General features: G+C 43.9%; 1 protein-coding gene across 1 annotated transcript; it reads right to left on the bottom strand.

The window, feature by feature from the left end:
• Positions 1–769: 769 nt before the first annotated feature.
• Positions 770–17,955, bottom strand: gprc5ba (G protein-coupled receptor, class C, group 5, member Ba). The gene is made up of 4 exons (XM_085403857.1): positions 17,104–17,955; positions 7,657–8,676; positions 7,317–7,438; positions 770–4,208 (listed from the first exon to the last, which is right to left on the bottom strand). Exons 2-4 carry the CDS (start codon positions 8,672–8,674, stop codon positions 4,164–4,166), a joined length of 1,185 nt encoding a protein of 394 aa, XP_085259983.1. The 5' UTR covers positions 8,675–8,676; positions 17,104–17,955; the 3' UTR covers positions 770–4,163.
• Between the last annotated feature and the right edge of the window lie 1,488 nt (positions 17,956–19,443).

Genomic DNA, 19,443 nt, shown 5'->3' with positions numbered 1-19,443 from the left:
ATTCTTTGTGAAGTTGTCTGTTATGTATAGACAAACCTCTGGTTCATCCTTTGAGTTAGGTGCCTTTTGTAATGCTTAATTACTTGTAGGTTGAGTTAAGTAGCTTAACAAACAAAAACAAACAACAACAAAAAAATTCCTCTGAAAATGGTTAGGTACAAGGACTGGACTAAATGAGTGAAAAAGCAACCAGTGTCCAAAGAAGAACTTGGAGAATTATTGCTCAAGACAATTTTAAAATATTACAAGAAAGTAGCTTCCTGGAAGCAAAATGTAAAGAATTCAAGGGGTGATTCAAGAATTTGCTACAGATATTAGTGAACATTTTTTGTCAAGAGTCTGATTGGGTAGTTTATCTGTTAAAGATGGAATCTGTATGCCTATTAGCTTAATTAGCATAAAGACTATGCTAATTCTTTATGCTAGCCTGTCCATGTTCAAAGGTAACAAAAAACATGCTTAAAGCTTACAATTGAACATGTTGCATCTCATTAAATTACTTCACATGAATACGTTTTTGTTCAGGCTAATGGTTTCATCCTTTTTGCGCATGTTTGTGCTAAGCTAAGCTAGGCTAACCAACTGCTTTAGGTTACAGAATGAGAAGCAAAAACATTCAATGACTCAATGGTTTATCTGTATGGACAGAAACGTTGCGAAGGTTTGACAAAAATGGGAAAAGCACATGCAGTTTTTTATTCTTCCATAATACCTGGCTGTTATTGTTACCATGTGTCATCAGGAAAAAAACACAACATCCAATTAAAAGTTAACTACAAATATGACACCTTTATTTAACTTTTTTTGTCCTGAATTGGTTACAGAAACAAGAGAGTTAACTGTTGGGTTTTTTTTTTTTGTCTTTTTCTAACCAGGGGAATCAAGTTCTATACATAGGCATGCTGCGTCACTGCACAGTCATAGCTGTGAAAACCAATATTACCCCTGTCAGCTGCCCCACTGGAGCAGTCTGAAGGCAAGACAAATCAGGAGAGTACAGGCAAGGACATGTCAACCCCAGGGAGTAAGGGTTTTCAAATGGGCTACCCAGGGACGACAAACTTAACATAGAAGTTGTGTGCAAAATCTCACCACAGTCTATTTGATTTTAAACACAGACAATATCAGTCGGACGATTCTCCTTTTTTTTGTACTTTTTTTTTACCCTCAACTCTATAAACTAACAGAGGAAGTTATTATTAGGTCCAGTGATGATGGCATTTTGTTCCTTTTGGGGAATCATACTGCTTTGGACCATTTCCCTTTGTTTCTCAAGAACCAGCTCGCACAGACATTAAGTGTGTCATCTGATATACACTGAAAGTATGATTGTTGCCACATGACCTTTTACATAAATAGTTAGTATTCAAAAGTAGGTCTGAGAAAGGTCATATATGTAGAAATGGTGATAAGCATGCACAGATAGGTAGTTGACGAGTGCAAAGTCTACAAAGTCACATCATGTTATTCTTTTTTTTTTATGTACTCCACATAGAGTGAAAACATCACAAGAATTGAAACCTCCCTCCCCCTCAGCTCTGAGTGCTGATACTCAGGAGCTTTGTTTCTTTGCTGCTGACCATCTAAAACCCTGAGGACAGTTCTTCTTGCATGGATATGAGGCTTGTAGCCTGTTTCAGACCAGGCCTGCCCAAACAGAGCCTGGTATAACAGGACAAGCTGTCTTTGGGCATGAAGCTGGCCTGCAAGTAGCAGTCCTATTTTAGAATAGCCAGTGTGTAAGACATAAACATACAGCAGTAGTCAAGGATTGACCCCTTGTCTTTTCTTAGTAAGATCAGGGGCCAGCGCACTGACTATTGGTGGGCTTGAGCCCTGCCTGCTTTGCATTTTCTTTTTTTTTTATAGCTATCCCTAATATATCACAGACTAAGTCATGATTTACTGCATGAAGTGGCAAAATTATCAATAGGCATTGTTGTCTTTTTGAAAATTTGAACATAATCACGTTTGCATCCCCGTAACAGCAAAGTGTGGGAGGTACAACCAACATAAATCCTGATAATTGACAACTCACATTTTTTCCTTAATCAAACAAACAAACAAAAAAATTCAAAATGAAATAAAATAAAATAAAAGCACATCTAGTGTTGGCGAAACATTTCCAAAATGCTATAGTTTAAAAAATACAAGCATAATGTAACAAACAGGCAAATGTATAAACACAAAGCAAACCAGTTAAAAAAAGAAGATAAAATCAGTTTGCAGTGGTCAGTCAGTTCTCCAATGAATCACTGATATCTAAACTCAGCCTACAGTTTAAAAAAAAGGGAAAAAAAGGTAAACAAGCAAGCAAAGCTTTACAGCACTACTATGTACACAGCTCCTCGGGTGAAAGAGAGAGCTGGTGCCATGATGAAGGGAAAGGGCGTGAAACAGAGACTCCAGTGAAACAAGAGTCCTTCTTGGCACAGAGACTTGAGCTATAGCTGTCCACAGAAAGAGTCTGGAGGAGGAGAGGAAGGAGGAGGAGGAAGAGACGCTCCACCAGAAAAAAAGAAAACAGAAATGAAGACAACGACATAGAGAAGAGGAACATGGATACAAACGTACAGACGTGGGAGCCATTTTCTCATACAGATTGGAGGCTGAGTGAAGGAAGTCTCAGAGATTTCACTGTCACACAGACTTCCCTTTGGGGCCGTCTCGTGCTATCTCATTCCTACTCACCGCCACCCTCCTCCTCCTCCTTTTCCATTTGATCCCCCTCTTTCTACCTTGCACTGTTAATCTGATCTTTCTGAGGCTCTAGGATATCTCCAAACACCAGCCACAGCTCTAAATATAGTCTTGTCACTCACAGCTTGACTACTGTATCAATATAAGTGTTGTTTTTGTAGTTCCGTGCCTCACTGGAGGGTCGAGGAATATTTAGCACCAGAAATGTACCTGGACTTAGATTTTTTTTTTTCTCCCCTGTCGACACTCGTGAAATCACAACACTCACGTACGCACACACAAACACAAATACAGGAACCGAGAACGGGAGACCATTTCATTTCCTCGCTCCGTTTCTTGCTGATATAAAGTGACAGTTTCTCCTGGCTGCTTCAAAACGCCAGTGGCTCTGGAGATGTGGGTGCGTACAGCTGTCTGGCTGTCTGACCTCGATTCATTAAGCGGCGCCTCTCCCCCCCCCTCGCCCGGTCATGACTGACGTTCCCTTTGTCCAATCATAATCCGCTCTGCTTTATCGTACATCTAAAAGCGGTTTGTGGGCAGCGCTGTTCAGGTGCAGCTGTGGTCATTGGGGAAACTTCCTTTCCAGTCACAGTTCAGGCTTCAGAGTTTGTGTTTGCAAAGTGTCCATGCAGGTGGGAGGATGGCGGAAGGTGAGAAGAGTTATGTGTTTTATTCACAGATGGTTCTGATCGCAACCCTAACCCTAACAGAGGTGAGAGAGAGGGAGGAGACAGGTCTGGGGTGTTGAGAGTTGTCGGGTGGGGGGTAACAGTCTGGAGAGGAAAGGTTTGCTGGAGTGTTATAGGGACCACACACATACACACACACACTTTCCTCTTATATGCTGTACATTCACACCTACAGAGGCAGGGTTATTTTAGGAGGGCTCTGCTCAACTTGTACAGTTTGCCCATGTGCTCTGTCTACACCTACGGTGTGGAGGGATGGAGGACAGAGCCAAATGTTTCCACTCGAACGCCTTCATTGTGTGGAGCTGCAGAAAAGACATCCTGCCTGACAGAAAGAGAGAGTGAGCAGGAAAAAGCAATCTATTTCACAGTTTTCAGGGATGCCTACAATGTTGTAGTGTCACAGGAGATAATGATACCTAAAAAGGAATACTGCATGTCGGCATTTTCAGATCAGTCTTTTTCTTTTCTTTTTTTGCTACTTTCTTTCATATTTCCACTCTTCTAGAAAACCTTCAGCTCTGTCCTCCATATCCTGCTCTCTCTGAATCTCACACACACTCAAACAGTAGTTGATTGGCACACAGTCAGTGTTAAAGTCTGTACACAGAGTGAAAGGTCGATGTAGGCATCCGTGCTTTTAGTCCAGTCCAGCCAGACAGGGAGGTGGGCCCTTCGTCCTGGACCCCCCTCATTCTCCCTCCTCACCCTCTTCATCTCGTCCTTTTTTTTTCCTTTTTAAATCACACAGCCTCTTTCCAAACCTCTCGCTCACCACAGCTGCCTCCCCGTGTAGGTAGGAGGGGCAGAGGGCACCTGTAGGTGAAAAAGTTACGTTTGTTAACCGTCAGCAGTCGAGAAAGCATCTCATTTTTAGACATGCATGTTAATTCACATGGTTACAGGGTCTGCATACGTTCCATTCACACTTTATGTGGACACCTCTCTGTGTTTTAAAACAAAATGCCTATGTTTTTGCCATTGCAGATGTATTTACACACTAAAACCAGTCTATATGAATTCTCTCTTCAGGCTATCGAGCTGCCACAATCCAGGTAAATTGCAAATATCTTATGCCATTCACAGAATTGAAGCTACTTTGGCTTTTTTGCCCTGTTATTGACCTCTCAGGTGACACAGAGACTACGTCCACACTAGCCCGGATAGATTTGAAAACGGCGTTTTCGTCTGAAAACGCTCCGCGTCCACACTAGCGTTTTCAGTCGTTTTCACAGAGTTGTGCGTCCACATTGAAACGGCAGAAAACTCTAACGTTCCAGTACTGCACATGCATGAAACGCAAGAAGATTCGGCCTGCCTCGTTTCTGTCTGCCGTTTATTTACTTTCGGGCTCGTTGAAACGTCGCGGCAAAATGTCGAGGAAAAGCACCGAGTTTTTTAAATGGACTAACAATGAGGTGGAGTTGTTGCTGCGAGTAACACAAAAGTACAAAGTTGCCAAGCGAGTGAGAATTAAAGAATTTGAAGAAAAGCTATTTGGAGCATGTACAGACCGATATTAATCTGTTTTAGGGCTGTCAAAATTGAGAGCAAACAAAACAACTGCTGTATAATGCACTCCGCTATCTTTGTTTAATTGGTCACATGACTGCATCACATGACTAAAATGCGTCATCGTTTTTGAGTGTCCACACTGCAACAGGACAGCTCCATTTTGAAATGTATGCATTTTTGAGAGGGTTTTGAAAACGCTGCGTTTTTCCTTGGGGAAAACGCTGCGTTTTTCCTTGGGGAAAACGCTGCGTTTTTCCTTGGGGAAAACGCCGTCTCAGTGTGGACGGGAGGCCAAAACGGAGAGAAAACTATGCATTTTCAAACGAAAACGCATTAGTGTGGACGTAGCCAGAGACTAGCTGTACCCTGAAACCTGAGTGGAAAACCTGCAGGCTGTATTCAGGGCTCCAGAAAAGCTAAAAACTGCATTTCTTTTTCTTGTAAATGCATAATTAATATTCCCTATAAAAATGCTATTTAACTCTTCACCCTTTGAAAACCTACTAGGAGTAACCTTTGAAGCTCTTTTATGAACATCTTTCAGGCCTGCTTGTAGAACAAAATGAGTAGGTGCGCATCAGAAGAAGTTAGCTTGTGCAGCTACCCTTAAACCCCCCCAGAAACTGTTCTAATGGTTGTGAAACCACATCTTTAGTGATCTATCCTGAGGTGTCAGAACTAGTCATTAAGGAAACAGGGGACGTCATTGTGGAAAGTGTTAACAAAGATACTGCAGTAAATGATACTGCTCTCTGCCGTAAGGGAACAAATGCAATATTTATCCATCAAAAAGTATAATGTTTTTATTGATGGAAAATAATGGCTCATATTATTGTATTGCTATTAAATTTTAAAGCCACACGAATCCAATTATAGCAGCTATTATATTTCCCCAAATGCACTGTGGTCAGTTAATAGCCTGGTCTCCAATAATGACCAGCCTCCGGGAAAAAAACAAAGTGCCTGTCATAAAATGTGCATTCCAATTAAAAAAAAAAAAAAAAATCCAACGGTACAATCATATTGTTGCTTTTTGTCGTGTTTAATTTGTTGATTCTGATCCATTTCGGTTTGTCATCCATTAATACCAGCCAGATGTCGTCACATATGGTTGCCTACTCCTTCAGATGGTTCACAATAAAACTCTTATTTAGGAATAAAGGGTTTTGGAAAGTGCTGTGTTTTTATCATTGGAGTAACTTAACAGAAAGTGGAGTGGATCTGAAAGTGAGGCTTTATACAAAAATAGTGCTGCAGTGACAAATGGGCGAACATGACTCATCACACAGAGAGAATTAGAAATAAAGCTTTACCTCCAGCACAGGCCACCTTCACATTTAGCCAATGCAACTTAGCTTGCACTTTAGCTAAAGTTACACTTATGTTAAGTGTAAATATGTGGGTTTAAGCAGGAGCTTATTAATTTAGTACAAAGACTGATTTAATGTATTAAAAAAGGCTAAATGTTTCCATGTTTCCACTTTCAGCCTGGCAGATGATTGATATTTACTGTAAAGAATGGAGGGGTATTGATTTTCCTGTTTTACTTGCTGTAAGATGGGGAATGTGCCAGTCTCCTAAAATGTCAAACTGTACTTAGACCATTATCAACCTTGCAATACAATCCTGCAGTTTTCTATTTAATTCTTTGTGCTCGTATTTGTTTTAGTATCCTTTAAAACTGCTGTTAAAGGTTCTTTATTTCATGCTTTCTGCAAATCGGTTCCTTCAGAGCGCCCTGAGCCGGCTGTACAAATAAACGCTGCCTGCCTTTAATGGGGGTGCACAACAACACCGTTCATGCAGACTAGTGATATTTTATGCAAAGCAGCTTAAGGAGACGCCTCTCCGTTCCCTTTGTCAGCTCGATCAGCACGCCCAGCTGCAATTTCTAGGAATAGTGACTACAAATTATCTCTGTCAGCAGAGTGTCGTTTCAGCTTTTTAGACTTCTGTAATATGCTAGGTGTTGTTGGGTTTGCTTAATTCATAGCACAGTGGCTGGAAAGCAGTTTACCTGCACCAGCCATGGTGACCATTCATCCTGCACAATGAATCTTGCTGGGTCACCTGACGGTGGCATCATTAAGGGGACAATTGGTATTATATTTTTACACAGACAGCAGAATAAGAAGCAGAAGCTTCCTCACAATCACCCTTACACAGATCAATGTCAGATGAGTGACCATTTGTGACAAATCCGTCCATGCACGTGGAACAAACACAGTCGCTTGAGAGTTTCCAAACACAAACTGAGTACGCACGCACACACTCTCACACCTCTCCCTCATTCTTGTGCAATGACGTATGGTCCAGAACGCACAAATGTGCATGCAGTCTTGTCGGCGTGGTCGAATGAGAGAGCGGCGTGTAAGCGGCGTGTACCTGTGACTGGGAGGATGTACTCACCGCTCCCCCGTTCAGGATCATGGTCATCTCGGTGGGCTGGTAGACGTTGCTGCGGAAAGGAGCGCTTGGCCTGGCACCGGTGTTGCTGCTGTGCTGCCCGGCACCGCCACCGCTCCTCAAGCCTGGCGTGGAAGAGACGGACAGAGATTACTCACCCTGACTCACCACTCGGCTTACTGTCTGGAGGAACCAAAGAAACACTTGCAGAAATGTCCTCCTGCAGTTATTACTAGCCAAGCATACAAATGTGTCCAAGAGTTGCATTAGTCACTTTGGCCTACATTCCTCCTACAAAGCTAAATTACGCCTGTTTGCTCAAAAGTATCAGATTGTGCTGTACCTGCAGTGTTCTCGTCATTATATCCATAGCCCTGGTTCTCCACAAACTGCCTGTGAGATAGAGGGGTGTCATCGTCGAAGCTCGTCTCCCTCATCCGCGTTGAGTTCTGGGATGTGTCGAAATAATCCGGGGCAGTGGGTTGGGGTGGGGGTCTCAGGCAGACGTGAGATTCGGGAATGGCATGGAAGATCAGCAGCAGCCAGCCCTGAGCAACCAAAGCAATAGCCAGCGCTGGGTCATCCCACTCTGGAGACCTGCCGAGCCAGTTGTTTCCATACAGATAGAAGCCCACCCAGGCCACCCACAGCAGCAGTGACATCAGGCAGGTGACCAGCAGCCAGATGGCACTGCAGCGCCACTGACGTGTCTTGCCACACAGGGCCAGGGAGGCTGCGGTCAGCGCAGCTAGTAGGAGGGCTAGCACGTAGCTGCATGCCAGTGCGAAGTCCAGAGGAAGATACTGACAGGCAGCTTTTCCTTCCCTCAGCACGGTCAGAAGCAGCCACTCTGCAGCAATGATGCCCTGTACGGCACTCAAACCCAGTGCCAGGCCGGTTAAGGCACAGCCACCAGGGCTGCGACGCTCCCTGCCAAGCCTGCGCAGGCGGACGCCCTGAACCAGCAAGCAGGAGAAGCAAACAGCAAAAAGGAGACCCCATAGGGCCCTGCGAAGAAGACACAGTGACTCATCCCGCTCAATCAGGTAAGCAAAGCTCAGGCCGAACAAGCCAAGGATACCGAGAAGCAGAAGGAGGATAGGTCCCACGCTGCTGCGCTTCTCGCCCTCACTGATGTGGCGTAAACGGCACAGCAGGACTAGGGCGAGCAAGATGGCAGCCAGCACCCCACCGGCAGCCACAGATTCAACGGCCACCCCCCATATGGAGTCCAGGTCACAGAGGAGGGTGTACGGACGCACAAGGCCCCAGCCACAGCCTCTAGGGAGCGGCTCTGGCTCGCTGTTGGCACAGTGAGCAACAGTCAGCAGCAGCAGGAGGAGAACTGGTGGGAACGCCATCTCTGAGAGAAGACAGATAGCGAGATGATGCAGAGGTAAGGGGCAATGAGGGAGAGTGGAGAAAAGTAGGGGAGAGAAAGTCAGTAAGTCATTCTGGTCAATAACATTTGCAAAGCTGTAGAGCTGAGCAGTCACTCCCACAGCAATCATTCCTTTGTGTGACAATAAAGACAATCGGCCACTGCTGTGTTTTAGAGAGGGAACAAAAGACAGTAGTTCGTGCAGGGTGAATGACTGAAGCCTTTCTAACACACACACGTCCTGTTTCACCAATAATAGCCTTTAGCCAGACCTTTTTTGAACCTTTTTAGAAGTTTTTTAAAGGGTTCATTTCTGAGGTAAATGGCTTCAAATAAAAACAGCAACCCTCCCATGCAATGAAAAATACAAAAGAGCCCTACACAACCTACCTACACAACAACAGAGTTTTTGGGGTGTGATTTGTCTAGTCTTATCCAGCACACTAGCCTTTGGAGTGCAGACAGGGGAGCTGCAGCATCATGCATATTTTTATGAAAAAAAACAAGAGAAACAGAGAAAGGAACTACTGTACACTCAATTTGGCTCACTATCAGGCATCTAAGGGCACCTAGCGACAATCTATTGTAGACAACAGCAACAGAACCTCGAGCACAAGTACAAACATTTGTGTACTTTTGAGAAAAGTGTCCCAGTGAGGGGAAAAACAAAAAACAAAAAAACCCACATAAGCACTCTGCAAAATCAATGCCGTCTCAGTCTCCCTTTTCCTTTATTCATCACAGTTGTCAGCCACACAAACACACATAAAAATACACAATCTTTCATTTCATTGTGGGCTTTGCTGGGATGATCAGCGCTGTCGTTTCACCTGACAAAGCTGTGTGTTTTATGGGAGGCTGATCTGTATTTAAAGGCGCCACAACACCGCGCGCACAAACATATCTTCCTGCCAGGCTGCTGTCACTAAGCTTTCGGGCATTCTTTCCAGGCTGGCTCATGCACACTGCTCTTTTCTATCCTCTCCATGCTTACAGCTGCACGTTGGATTGTTTATTTCAGAGAACTTTAGTCACAGTGCGAGTCCGCCACGAACGTCTCGCTGTGTCCACGAATAGACAGTGTTTGCATACCACATAGTGAACACTGGATATTTCCAGCTTCATGTCCTCTGTCTCTCTATATCAAGTAAGTTGGGATGAGTCATATGGTTGGGGCGATAGAGGAGAGTACTAGGTTTAAACACACCAGTTATTAAATAGAGCAGACTGGAAGAAGAGAGAAATAGACTCAAGACATTTGGAAAATACGAGGAAGTCTAGTCAATAAGTAGCAGTGTAGCCCCACTTTGGGCTGTACTGTCTTTGTGACATTTCTGACTTTCCTGTAAGGTATGACAGTAAAGAGGAAACCAGCTACAATCAATATTTTTTAACAACATTGCATTAAATAAAAACCATCGCTCATATTCCCATGGAGTCCTGCAGCTCTCTGCTGCTCTATATTGACTTTCAGCTCATTGTTCAGATGTCTGTCTGCCACTTTACCGGTGCCATTTACTTTTAGCTTCTAACAAGAGCTCATTCTAACTCTCCTTTGACAAAAGGACACTCAACAGTAGATTTAAATATAGCAGGTTGACTCTAAACTAATGATTAAGTTGCTTCATAATGGCTGGATGTGTAGATAAGCTCAAATTGACTGCTCACATGTTTGTCACAGCTTAGAGCGCAACATTGGACGTGCTCTAAAATCTCAATAAAAACAAGCAGATTTGAAATAATTTAAATGCTGTATTAATACAAATAAATCATCTGAGACTTAACAGTTCTTGTGTTGCTCCAAATTAATTCAGTGCATTACAGATCTGGACTGTAGGATGGGTCAGGCTAACTGCCTGCGCTCTTTTTTCTCCTATGCAGCCGTGTTGTTCTAACACACGCAGAATGTGTTTGGACATGGATGGGTGGACGTCATATGCCACTTAGTCTTAACAGTGTCTTCTTAGGTGTGCAGGTCACCCGTGACATGTGCACTAATGTACCTCCATACCATCAAGGATGCTGACTTTTGAACTGTGTGCTGATAACAAACCAAGTGGTCTCTCTTCAGTGAGGAGCCAGTGGTTAATCAAGGTCTTGATGGGGGTGGGGGGACAGACAGACACTCTGTCTCTAAAGCTGAGACAGAGAGAAAAAGAGCAGTAGCCCTATGGCATGCGGTTTGCTTGGTGAGTTGTACCAGCACCCACTAGTCAAGGTCTTTTTTTCTAATGGTACAGTTTTACATCACATAGAAAATATATTTACTGCCCATGCAGTGATTTTTAGTACTGCAGTTTAAGTTTAATGAAGTACAGGCTGAGGCCCTAAAGGTCACCACTGTTTTAGTTTTCTGTCTTGTCCTTTGCAGAAAGAGATTTCTCCAGATTCTCTACATCTTTGAATTATATTATAAACTGTAGCTAAGATTGCTTACACATCATTTAAAAAAGACCAATAACACCCATGTTCAAACCTATTTTGCCACAAAAAAGGTCATAAAGATGTAAAAAAAAAAAAAAGGATTATTAATCTTCTATAAGAAACTGAAAAACACAATATGTACTGCTTTATAATTCTTCTCCAGACCTTCCTTCTCGCCCTGCCTGCATAGTTGGACCATCCATTTATTTACAAGCTTTTGATGTTTCTTTCCTCATATACATTTAAGATGGATTTTTTAAGAGAGCAGTTGTTTACAAGTTTGCGAAATAGCATTATTTATTTCTCACCCCCCCCCCCCCCCCCCCCCCCTCCCCTGAGGGCATAACAGTGAAAGATGTGTGCATATATATATATGTGCGTTGTGCATATTCATGTGTTTCGAGCCCTTTCATGTATCCTTCAGAGATTTACACTCTCCAAAATTCTTCTTCATGCCTCCTCATTAATAAAATTCTTTGCTCCCTCATTTCCTGCTTGTTATTTCCTGTTGTCTCATCCCATCCTTCCTTCCTTGCTGCAGCAGCTCTTAGCCGCTGGTTATTATTGGTCTATATTAACATCAATCAGTGCTTACAGAGGAATGACTCACCAAAACACACACACATAAAAATCCAGAGCTGGATCTTTTTGTGCATACAAAAACACCTGACATTATCATGCACGCCTCAATGCACAAAAACACTCATGTTTCCTCCTAACATCATCCCGCTTTTTATGCTCCGTCACTAAACTACAAGAACAAGGGAGAGCAGCCAAGGAATTAAAACCTCACTCGCTCATCCTCAAAAAGCCAAGCAGCCTGCTCCTCCTCCTTCTTTTTGTCTTTCTTCCACACATCCTTTGTCACGTTGTAATTACTGGGACATTAACGCTTTGCACTCGAGACAAGTGCACATCACAACAGGACACGGAGGGACTGGAGCTTGTGGCCTGCACACTCGTGACTTTTTGACTCGCTCGCCATCTCGTCACCCCCCTCTCACACAGATGGTTGCTCTGGCTGCTTTTTGAGTGGCTTGGCAGACCGGTAAGCTGCAAAGCTGAAGGATGCGCAGAGAGAATGGCTGCACACATGCACAAGCAGCGAGACGTGCATGTGCAAAATGCTACGCAGAATATGCCGCACACCTACAGACACCTCTTTTTTACTTCAGCTTTACACGAGTGGTTTTAGAAGCGAAACTGTCTGGCCTTTTGGTTTGTGCAGCACAGAGGATGTAGCCGCCGTCTCGCCCTCCCCTCGCTCTCTAGACGTGTTTCTCTCTCTGTCACTCATCACGCAGCCATCTCTGCCCTCCCCTCCATTAAAAAAAAAATCCTCTATTCTGTTGGATTTTCAATGCCACCGCTCCTCCAGAGCAGCCAGAGCGGCCTCGACTTGCTGTATTTGAAGACGTCAAATCAAAATCAAATCAAATCACTTTTATTGTCACATCACATGTGCAGGCACACTGGCACAGCACATGCGAGTGAAATTCTTGTGTGCGAGCCCCACAAGCAACAGAGATGTGCAAAGACAACAACACAAACGAGCAAAATACAAGAATGGCCAACCTGAAACTAATAAATATATGTACAATATATAATAGTGTATGCATTTCTGGATGTGTATACTAAATATTTTCCTACGTGTGTGTGTGTGTGTGTATACACATTTTTACAAATTAAATAGTAAAAAAAAAAAAAAAAAAAAAAAAAAGACGTGCTGTGAAAGATGCGCCTCGTACACCTCGACTAGTCCCCCTCTTTTGCTACCCAGTGTCTAATCCCTAATGCACCGTCTTGCTTCCATTTTGGCATCATTTCCCCTTTTCTGCTTGTGCCCCCTCGCGCCTTCCTACTCCACCTCCTCATCCCCCCTGCTTTCCTTTCCTTTTATTTTCACTGTGTATCTTATGTAACTGAGGGAAGGATCCAGCTCCTGCCAGTTCTGCTGCATGGCTGCTGTTTCTCAGGCTTCATCTTCCTCAGTGCCAAGAAGCCTGCTGGCAACCAGAGGTCCATCTTAGTCCCCTTCATTTCCCATCTAGCAGTGTTACATGTGTTGCTTTCGCATAAACATACTGGCATTATGTTCACGCAACATCCAGCTTGGTGGCATTTACTATGGGTGTGTGTGTGTGTGTGTGTGTGTGTGTGTGTGTGTGTGTGTGTGTGTGTGTGTGTGTGTGTGTGTGTGTGTGTGTGTGTGTGTGTGTGTGAGAAGGCAACACATTGTGACACAACACTGATTGTGGAAAGAATGCAGCATGCAATTCCTTACAGCGCTGCTGTTAAAACGCAACAGGAATACAAGCATGAGAGTGCAAATGTGCAGCACTGCAGTCATTCAGATCTGCCCCAGGCTGGATAGGCAGGGATGGGGGTGGGAGGGGGATAGGGGTTGGGGGGGTGGGGGGTAGAAACAAGCTGTCCTGTACAATTACAAGCTCCAACAATTATCAGACGTAGCTCACGAGCAGATGCTTTCTAATTACCCTTGTGATAATTGGGAGGATTATTACGATTTGACAACCCGCAGTAATTGTCATTTTTTGAGTCTTATGCCGAGAATTTGAATCTGAATGGGGATGAATCTGTGTCTGTACGAGGGCTTAAATGCATAGGTATACATCTGGAAACGCATGGATCCAGCTGTTGAGGTGAGCGGGTCAACTGCACGTCTTGTCCTGCCATCTGCTTGCTGGTGACACCGCTCAATGACGCCAGCATTATCCACCTTTTCTTATAACACTGCATACGTTTACATTATTAGCTGGGGTTATATATATAATATGAACCCAGGCCTGCAGTGGCTTCAGGAATGAAAGCCTGGTCTGAAAGAGCAACTCGTGTTTGTCCCTCTCCACTGATTCATCCTTATAGAATATTATGAAGGTTGCAATTAGATCCTTTCAGGGCCTTTTTTAAAAATAATGATAATGTTGTTTATATAAAAATCTTTGCTACATAATAACTAGCTGACAAGCAAAAAAAACCAAAAAAACAAATAAAGTCAGGATAGTGCATTGACAAAAATCTATAAATTACTTAAAATACTGACCATTTGAATAACAGGTGTTTATTCCTGTAACTTTTTCAGTTATTAAATGAAGTACATTATAACCAGTTAATATAAGAGTTAGTTTTATTCTATTCTTTCTAAGGACCTAGTGCTGTAGTGTAAAAGTATATTAAGACTGTACATGGTCTACAGATGAAGACGTTCTGAGTGAGAGGGCTGGCTCGAACATCTTCTTCCTTCCAGTTTTCATCAACCAGTTTTAGAGGATCTGAGAGGGTTTTAAATTAAACTTGGCTTGGCTGGACTTGGTTTTATTTCCTATAGCGACGAGTCTTCTTTCTCTCTTGAGAACACTTTGACAAGATGACCAGAGACAACCTCTCTACCAGTGCATTTAATCAGAGTCACAGACATTCAATGATGAAAACCGCCAATATGTGGCCAATTTATATGCTGAGTCTCATGCACGAATATATATTTCTATACTTCCAAGTTTTGTACTTCCTGCAAGGCTGCTGAAATAAACAGACCTGAGATCCCAGCGACACAGCAGCAGACATCCTAGAGTTTCCTGTGCATGGATTGGAGACATCTACAGCAGCTTTGATCCTGCAAGTACAGCACGCTTTCTTCAGTATTCCGACAAGATTTTTGTCGTAGCCGGTCAACTGTTACCCATTCATGACGCCATTTTTTTGATGAAGGTTTATCATAAACAAATGCGAGGGAATGGATTTGCTGGAAAGCATCCAAACTCCTACTTCACATAAAATAGCCAAAAGTGAATTCCATCATCTGATCTGACTGCGTTTGTCAACAGTCTTGTGACATTTGTGAGCTCGATCATAATCCAGCTGGTAGCAACAGACAAAACAATGGAAATTTAAAGAGAAAAATGAGGGAAGTGATGTGTTATTGCACTGTGATGTACATGTGGGTGCTAAAACAGTGGGAAGAAGTTGGAAAGGCAAAGTTAAGGGAAAAAAAACCCTCAAAGACAACATATATAAACAGGTTTAGGAATAAAAAAAAACCTGAAAGAAGAGCCTGAAAAGACGTGATACATTTGCCACACCAAGCTCTTGGGTGCCATACTGAAGAATCTGACAGTGTAAGTATTCTCCCAAGACTCTTCAGACATCCCTGGCCACCCTAATTAGGCCTCATTACCATGTGACTGGACTCGCAGCGAGACCATATGCTAATTGACTTGGCAATTAAGAGCGCCAGTGTTTATTCTCAACCCTCACTCCCCTCCCTTGACTATCTTGTCTCTCTCCCTCCGACAATAACAACAAGCGTGAGGTGACGGGTCAGATGTGAAGGCATGCCAAACCCCAAAGTGTACCCTGAAACTAGAGCCACGGACATCTGGTGTCACGTGTTCTGCTTCCGTGTGACACGAATGAGCTGCATCCATTATAGATAACTTGATGGGACCCGGGGTGGAGATGAAGGAGGCTGGGGTTGGAGGGTGGGGGTGGTCACAGGGGCCCAGGGAGATCAGATTTGGTTAGAGAGCGTGATAGTGATCAGAGAGGCAAGAGGAAGAAGGAACAGCCGGATATGCGGAGGAAGAATTGGAGCGAGGCTCTTGCCTGGAGCGTGTGTGGGTGTGTGTGTGTGTGTGTATGTTGGAAAGGGTGGGAGGTGCATGATCACAAATACACATATAAAAGGAGAAGCAAGGAGTTCCCATGTAAGTGACAAAAATACCCCATTTTATACAGTCAGCTGCTTCATGTGTACATGAAGCTACACACACAAACACACATACACGTTTACAATCATCTGAACACGGCACATATGGCGTCCTCCCAGAGGACAAACTGTAGCTTTATTTTTCCCCAAGAGGATGCTAAGTAACTCATGAATTCACAGTCTGACAATAAACAGCTTCAGCCTGCTGAATATTGATTAATGATAGAAAACAAAGCACTCCAAAACAGGCCAGTGAGCTTACTCGGTACACAATCCTGCGCTCAGAGCTCGCGTATCATCTATCTACTGATCAATAAGGAGGGTAATCCATAAACTGGCATCAGTTTCCATGCAAAGATCCTTTTTCTAATTGGGCTCAAGAGGTCATTTAAGTGTGATTTCTTGTCAAGTTAGACATCCAGGGCACTGTGTCCTGTCTGCAAGGCCAGCATGAGAGGTTCAAGTCTACTAAAAGGGACACCCCTGTGTTTTAGCTGGCCAAAGAAGCAGCTTAATGCAAACACAAATTCAGAGAATGCCCTTTTCTTCTTTTCCTTTTTTCAGCATCCCCCTCTCTCTTAACAATACGACCACATGGGAGGATCCCTGGGGGCTTCCAGAAGAGTGTGTTTGTTTGAGGGACCAGAAGTAAGGCCATTGTTATCCTGGGGGTGGGGGGAATGTGTGTGTGATTCCAAAAATAAAAGAATGACATCTAACCTCCGAACTAAAGCACGGCGGAGTGATTGACACTCCCAAAATATCCCAGTGTGTTGTGGGATGAAAATGGAGTCGCTGCCACTAAAAGAGAGCAGCGTTTCTATCCTCGTGAGAAAAAAACCTCAAATGTCTCACCAGTCGAACTGCTTCAGTCATTTTCTTTAGTTTTTACCTAATTTGCCTTAAGCTCGAGACAGTATGAGCTGAGCATCGTGCATGAATATACATTTCTGCAAAAATGCTCAACCCATGTTTGCCCTCTGCTCCCCACACCTGCATTTGGTGCATCGCCTTTTTTTCTACGGCTGTCAGTGATGCAACTTCCTTCTCAGCTGATAAACCCCCCTTTAAAAAAAATCGGCCTTAATACAGTACAGACGCAGGTGCATTCAAATAAACAGTGATTCCCTGTAGGGTATTCAGCCAAACAGCCCTCAGTAAATGTCGTGCGTACACATTTCCACAAGGATAACTCCCCCTGCCCCCCCTTTCCCCTTAAAAAATCAGTATCTGTAGGCGACATGGTGAGCAGCACGTACCTTGAACGACGTAAATTAAAGATGTTCGAGGATGAAGACGGGTGCACAGTTGTCAGGTTTGATGGGAAACACAATAAAAATGTCACATTTCGTAATGAGCTCCGCTCGCTGGGTTTGCGTATTCTCTCTCCATCCACATGGACCCTTATGAGATAAGACCAGAGGATTCCTCCTGCTCCTGGTTCCACACCAGAGGTACCCGGTTATTCAGCCCGTGTCTGTTTTCCTCAGCGGCAGAATGTGCATGAATGGAAGTCCAAAAACAAGAGAGAGGATGAGACAAACCGGGTTTAAGGGTTGAAATATTTAAGAGATTCTTTATCGTTTTCCCTTTAAATCCTTTGTTCAGCAGTGCGCATATTTGACTTTGATTCGGCACCAACGTCGGAGTGTTCACCGGAATAAATAAAACAGACGGCCGGTCGGAATCCTGCGATGCCCATAACAACACGGATCCCCCCTCTTCCAGTTACTGCGCTGATTATGCCGCTGAATGTCCGGGCTGACTCTCGCTGCTCCCCGCTGCACCTCTCCCGACTCAGCGCATCACCGAAGCTGCGCTCCGCATAACGTGCGTAATGATAATCCTTCTACGCGCACAGAGAAAGTGACAGCTCTCCACAGCCGCCACAGTCCCCGCCGTCTCTGTCCTCGTTCACTGTAACCGTGACAGATTAATTGATCACTGACACGTGCACGCTTTATTAGCTCGCTGCACGACGAGACTCGAGCGCGTGCACGCGCACACTCCACTCCACCTAAGATCTCTGTCACTGTTTCAGCCTGTGAGCACAGATTGGACCCTCTACATGCAACTCTGTCACATCCAGCTGGTGCGGCACTGTTCCGAGCTCACAGAAAACACACCAATGCAACGTCAACTTATCCAATGCGTTTCCGACTGTGCCTTTCAGAATAAAGTTCTCAAGCTAATGTCCTCTATTCCAATAGAGGTAATAAATAGTAGTAATAAACACGCTTAATAACGTGGATGACGAATGAAATGGCATTTAGGTTGATGGCTATAGCTCGTTAGGTATCCCGGGTTATCTACCAATTGGGAGGTTGGGGGATTGCATGCCATAAAGTATCCTAGGGAAAGATATTTGAACCCTAAGTTGCTCTTCAATTTATTCATCAAAGCAGATTGAAATGTAAAAATGAGGCATGCTTTACGAAGTGCTCCGAGTGCTCCTTGTAGAGTAGAAAAGCCCTATATAATAACTACTTTTAAATCTCTCCGACTTCTGTTCTCGTGGACCGTTTTTTTGTGACTCTTATTTTTACAGTTACACGATCCACTTTCCGGGATTCCTTTTGTTATCTTGGGGATCTTGACGGTAACAAATTGTGGTGATTATTATTTCTCGCTCACATCACATGCTTGTTGTCTCAGCTGCTCCAGTCCATCTTCCAGGGAGGCTTGGACTGGTGGAACACCCCCACTGGCTCCTACCATCTCATCCTCGTCTTGGATTCCCTGTTTTATTAGTGTTGCAAGATGCGAGTCATGGGGAAGGATTTCCATTTTACAAACATTCTACCCCCAAAAGCAGCCTAACACGTCTGACCAGGTGACGGTAATGCTTGCAGTGTGGAGCTGGTGCAAAATATCCGTTCACAGAGAAAGGTTTAGTTTTATTAGATTGCAGGTAATCCAGCAATTTGGGGGGCGGTGTTCATCTAAATTTTGGCTTCTGCATGTTAATGGTACTAAGCCAAATCCTGCTGCACCACGAGGAAGAAACTGGGAAGCAACAACCAGCAACACTCACATTTTATACATTTTCCATGGGACTGGCCTCTATCTGGTCTCTCTCCCCCTTTTCCCCGCTTTTCCTTTCACATGCACTCCGACTCATAAATACATGCAAAGTAAAATGACATGCAGGCTCTGGGCAGTAAGGAGGCGTATCACATGGAGTAGCAGCTGAGGATATGAGACTAATCTGACAGGTGCAGGCTGGGAGAGTGACAGCATGGGAAGAGGGGGTGGAGGAAGAGGAAGGGGGTCACAGCTCAAAACAGAAGGACTGAGAAGATTAACGGCCCTCTCACTTATCCGCAGACAACATCAATTTCATCTTTATTCTCATCGTTTTTATGGACAACTGCGAACAGGCAGGGAAATCGTTATATAATCACACCTAGTTAATCACAAGAAATGGATTTTAAAGAACATCCCGATGTGAATACCTTATCTGGTTAGAGTAATAGTCCAATTAAGAGGTTTATTACCATGTAATTCCTGAGTGTGGAGCTGGGATGGGTAATTAGGCCACCATTTTGAGCCGCAGAGTTCATAAACACAAAAGAGAGTGCTGAGAAGACTGATACCTC

The sequence above is a fragment of the Rhamphochromis longiceps genome, linkage group LG4, assembly GCF_057381845.1.
Source record: "Rhamphochromis longiceps isolate RC_006_pf linkage group LG4, R_longiceps_female_GT1.1, whole genome shotgun sequence".
Classification (NCBI taxonomy): Eukaryota; Metazoa; Chordata; class Actinopteri; order Cichliformes; family Cichlidae; genus Rhamphochromis; species Rhamphochromis longiceps.
This window is presented reverse-complemented; position numbering and strand designations above follow the sequence as displayed.

Bases quoted from the DNA above. Each gene is read 5' to 3' on its own strand.
- gprc5ba (XM_085403857.1), bottom strand. From the start codon at position 8,674: ATGGCGTTCCCACCAGTTCTCCTCCTGCTGCTGCTGACTGTTGCTCAC. The intron at 7,439-7,656 runs GTACAGCACAAT...CTTCCACGCCAG, and splicing joins TAATGACGAGAACACTGCAG to GCTTGAGGAGCGGTGGCGGT. The intron at 4,209-7,316 runs GTGAGTACATCC...TTTCACCTACAG, and splicing joins TGATCCTGAACGGGGGAGCG to GTGCCCTCTGCCCCTCCTAC.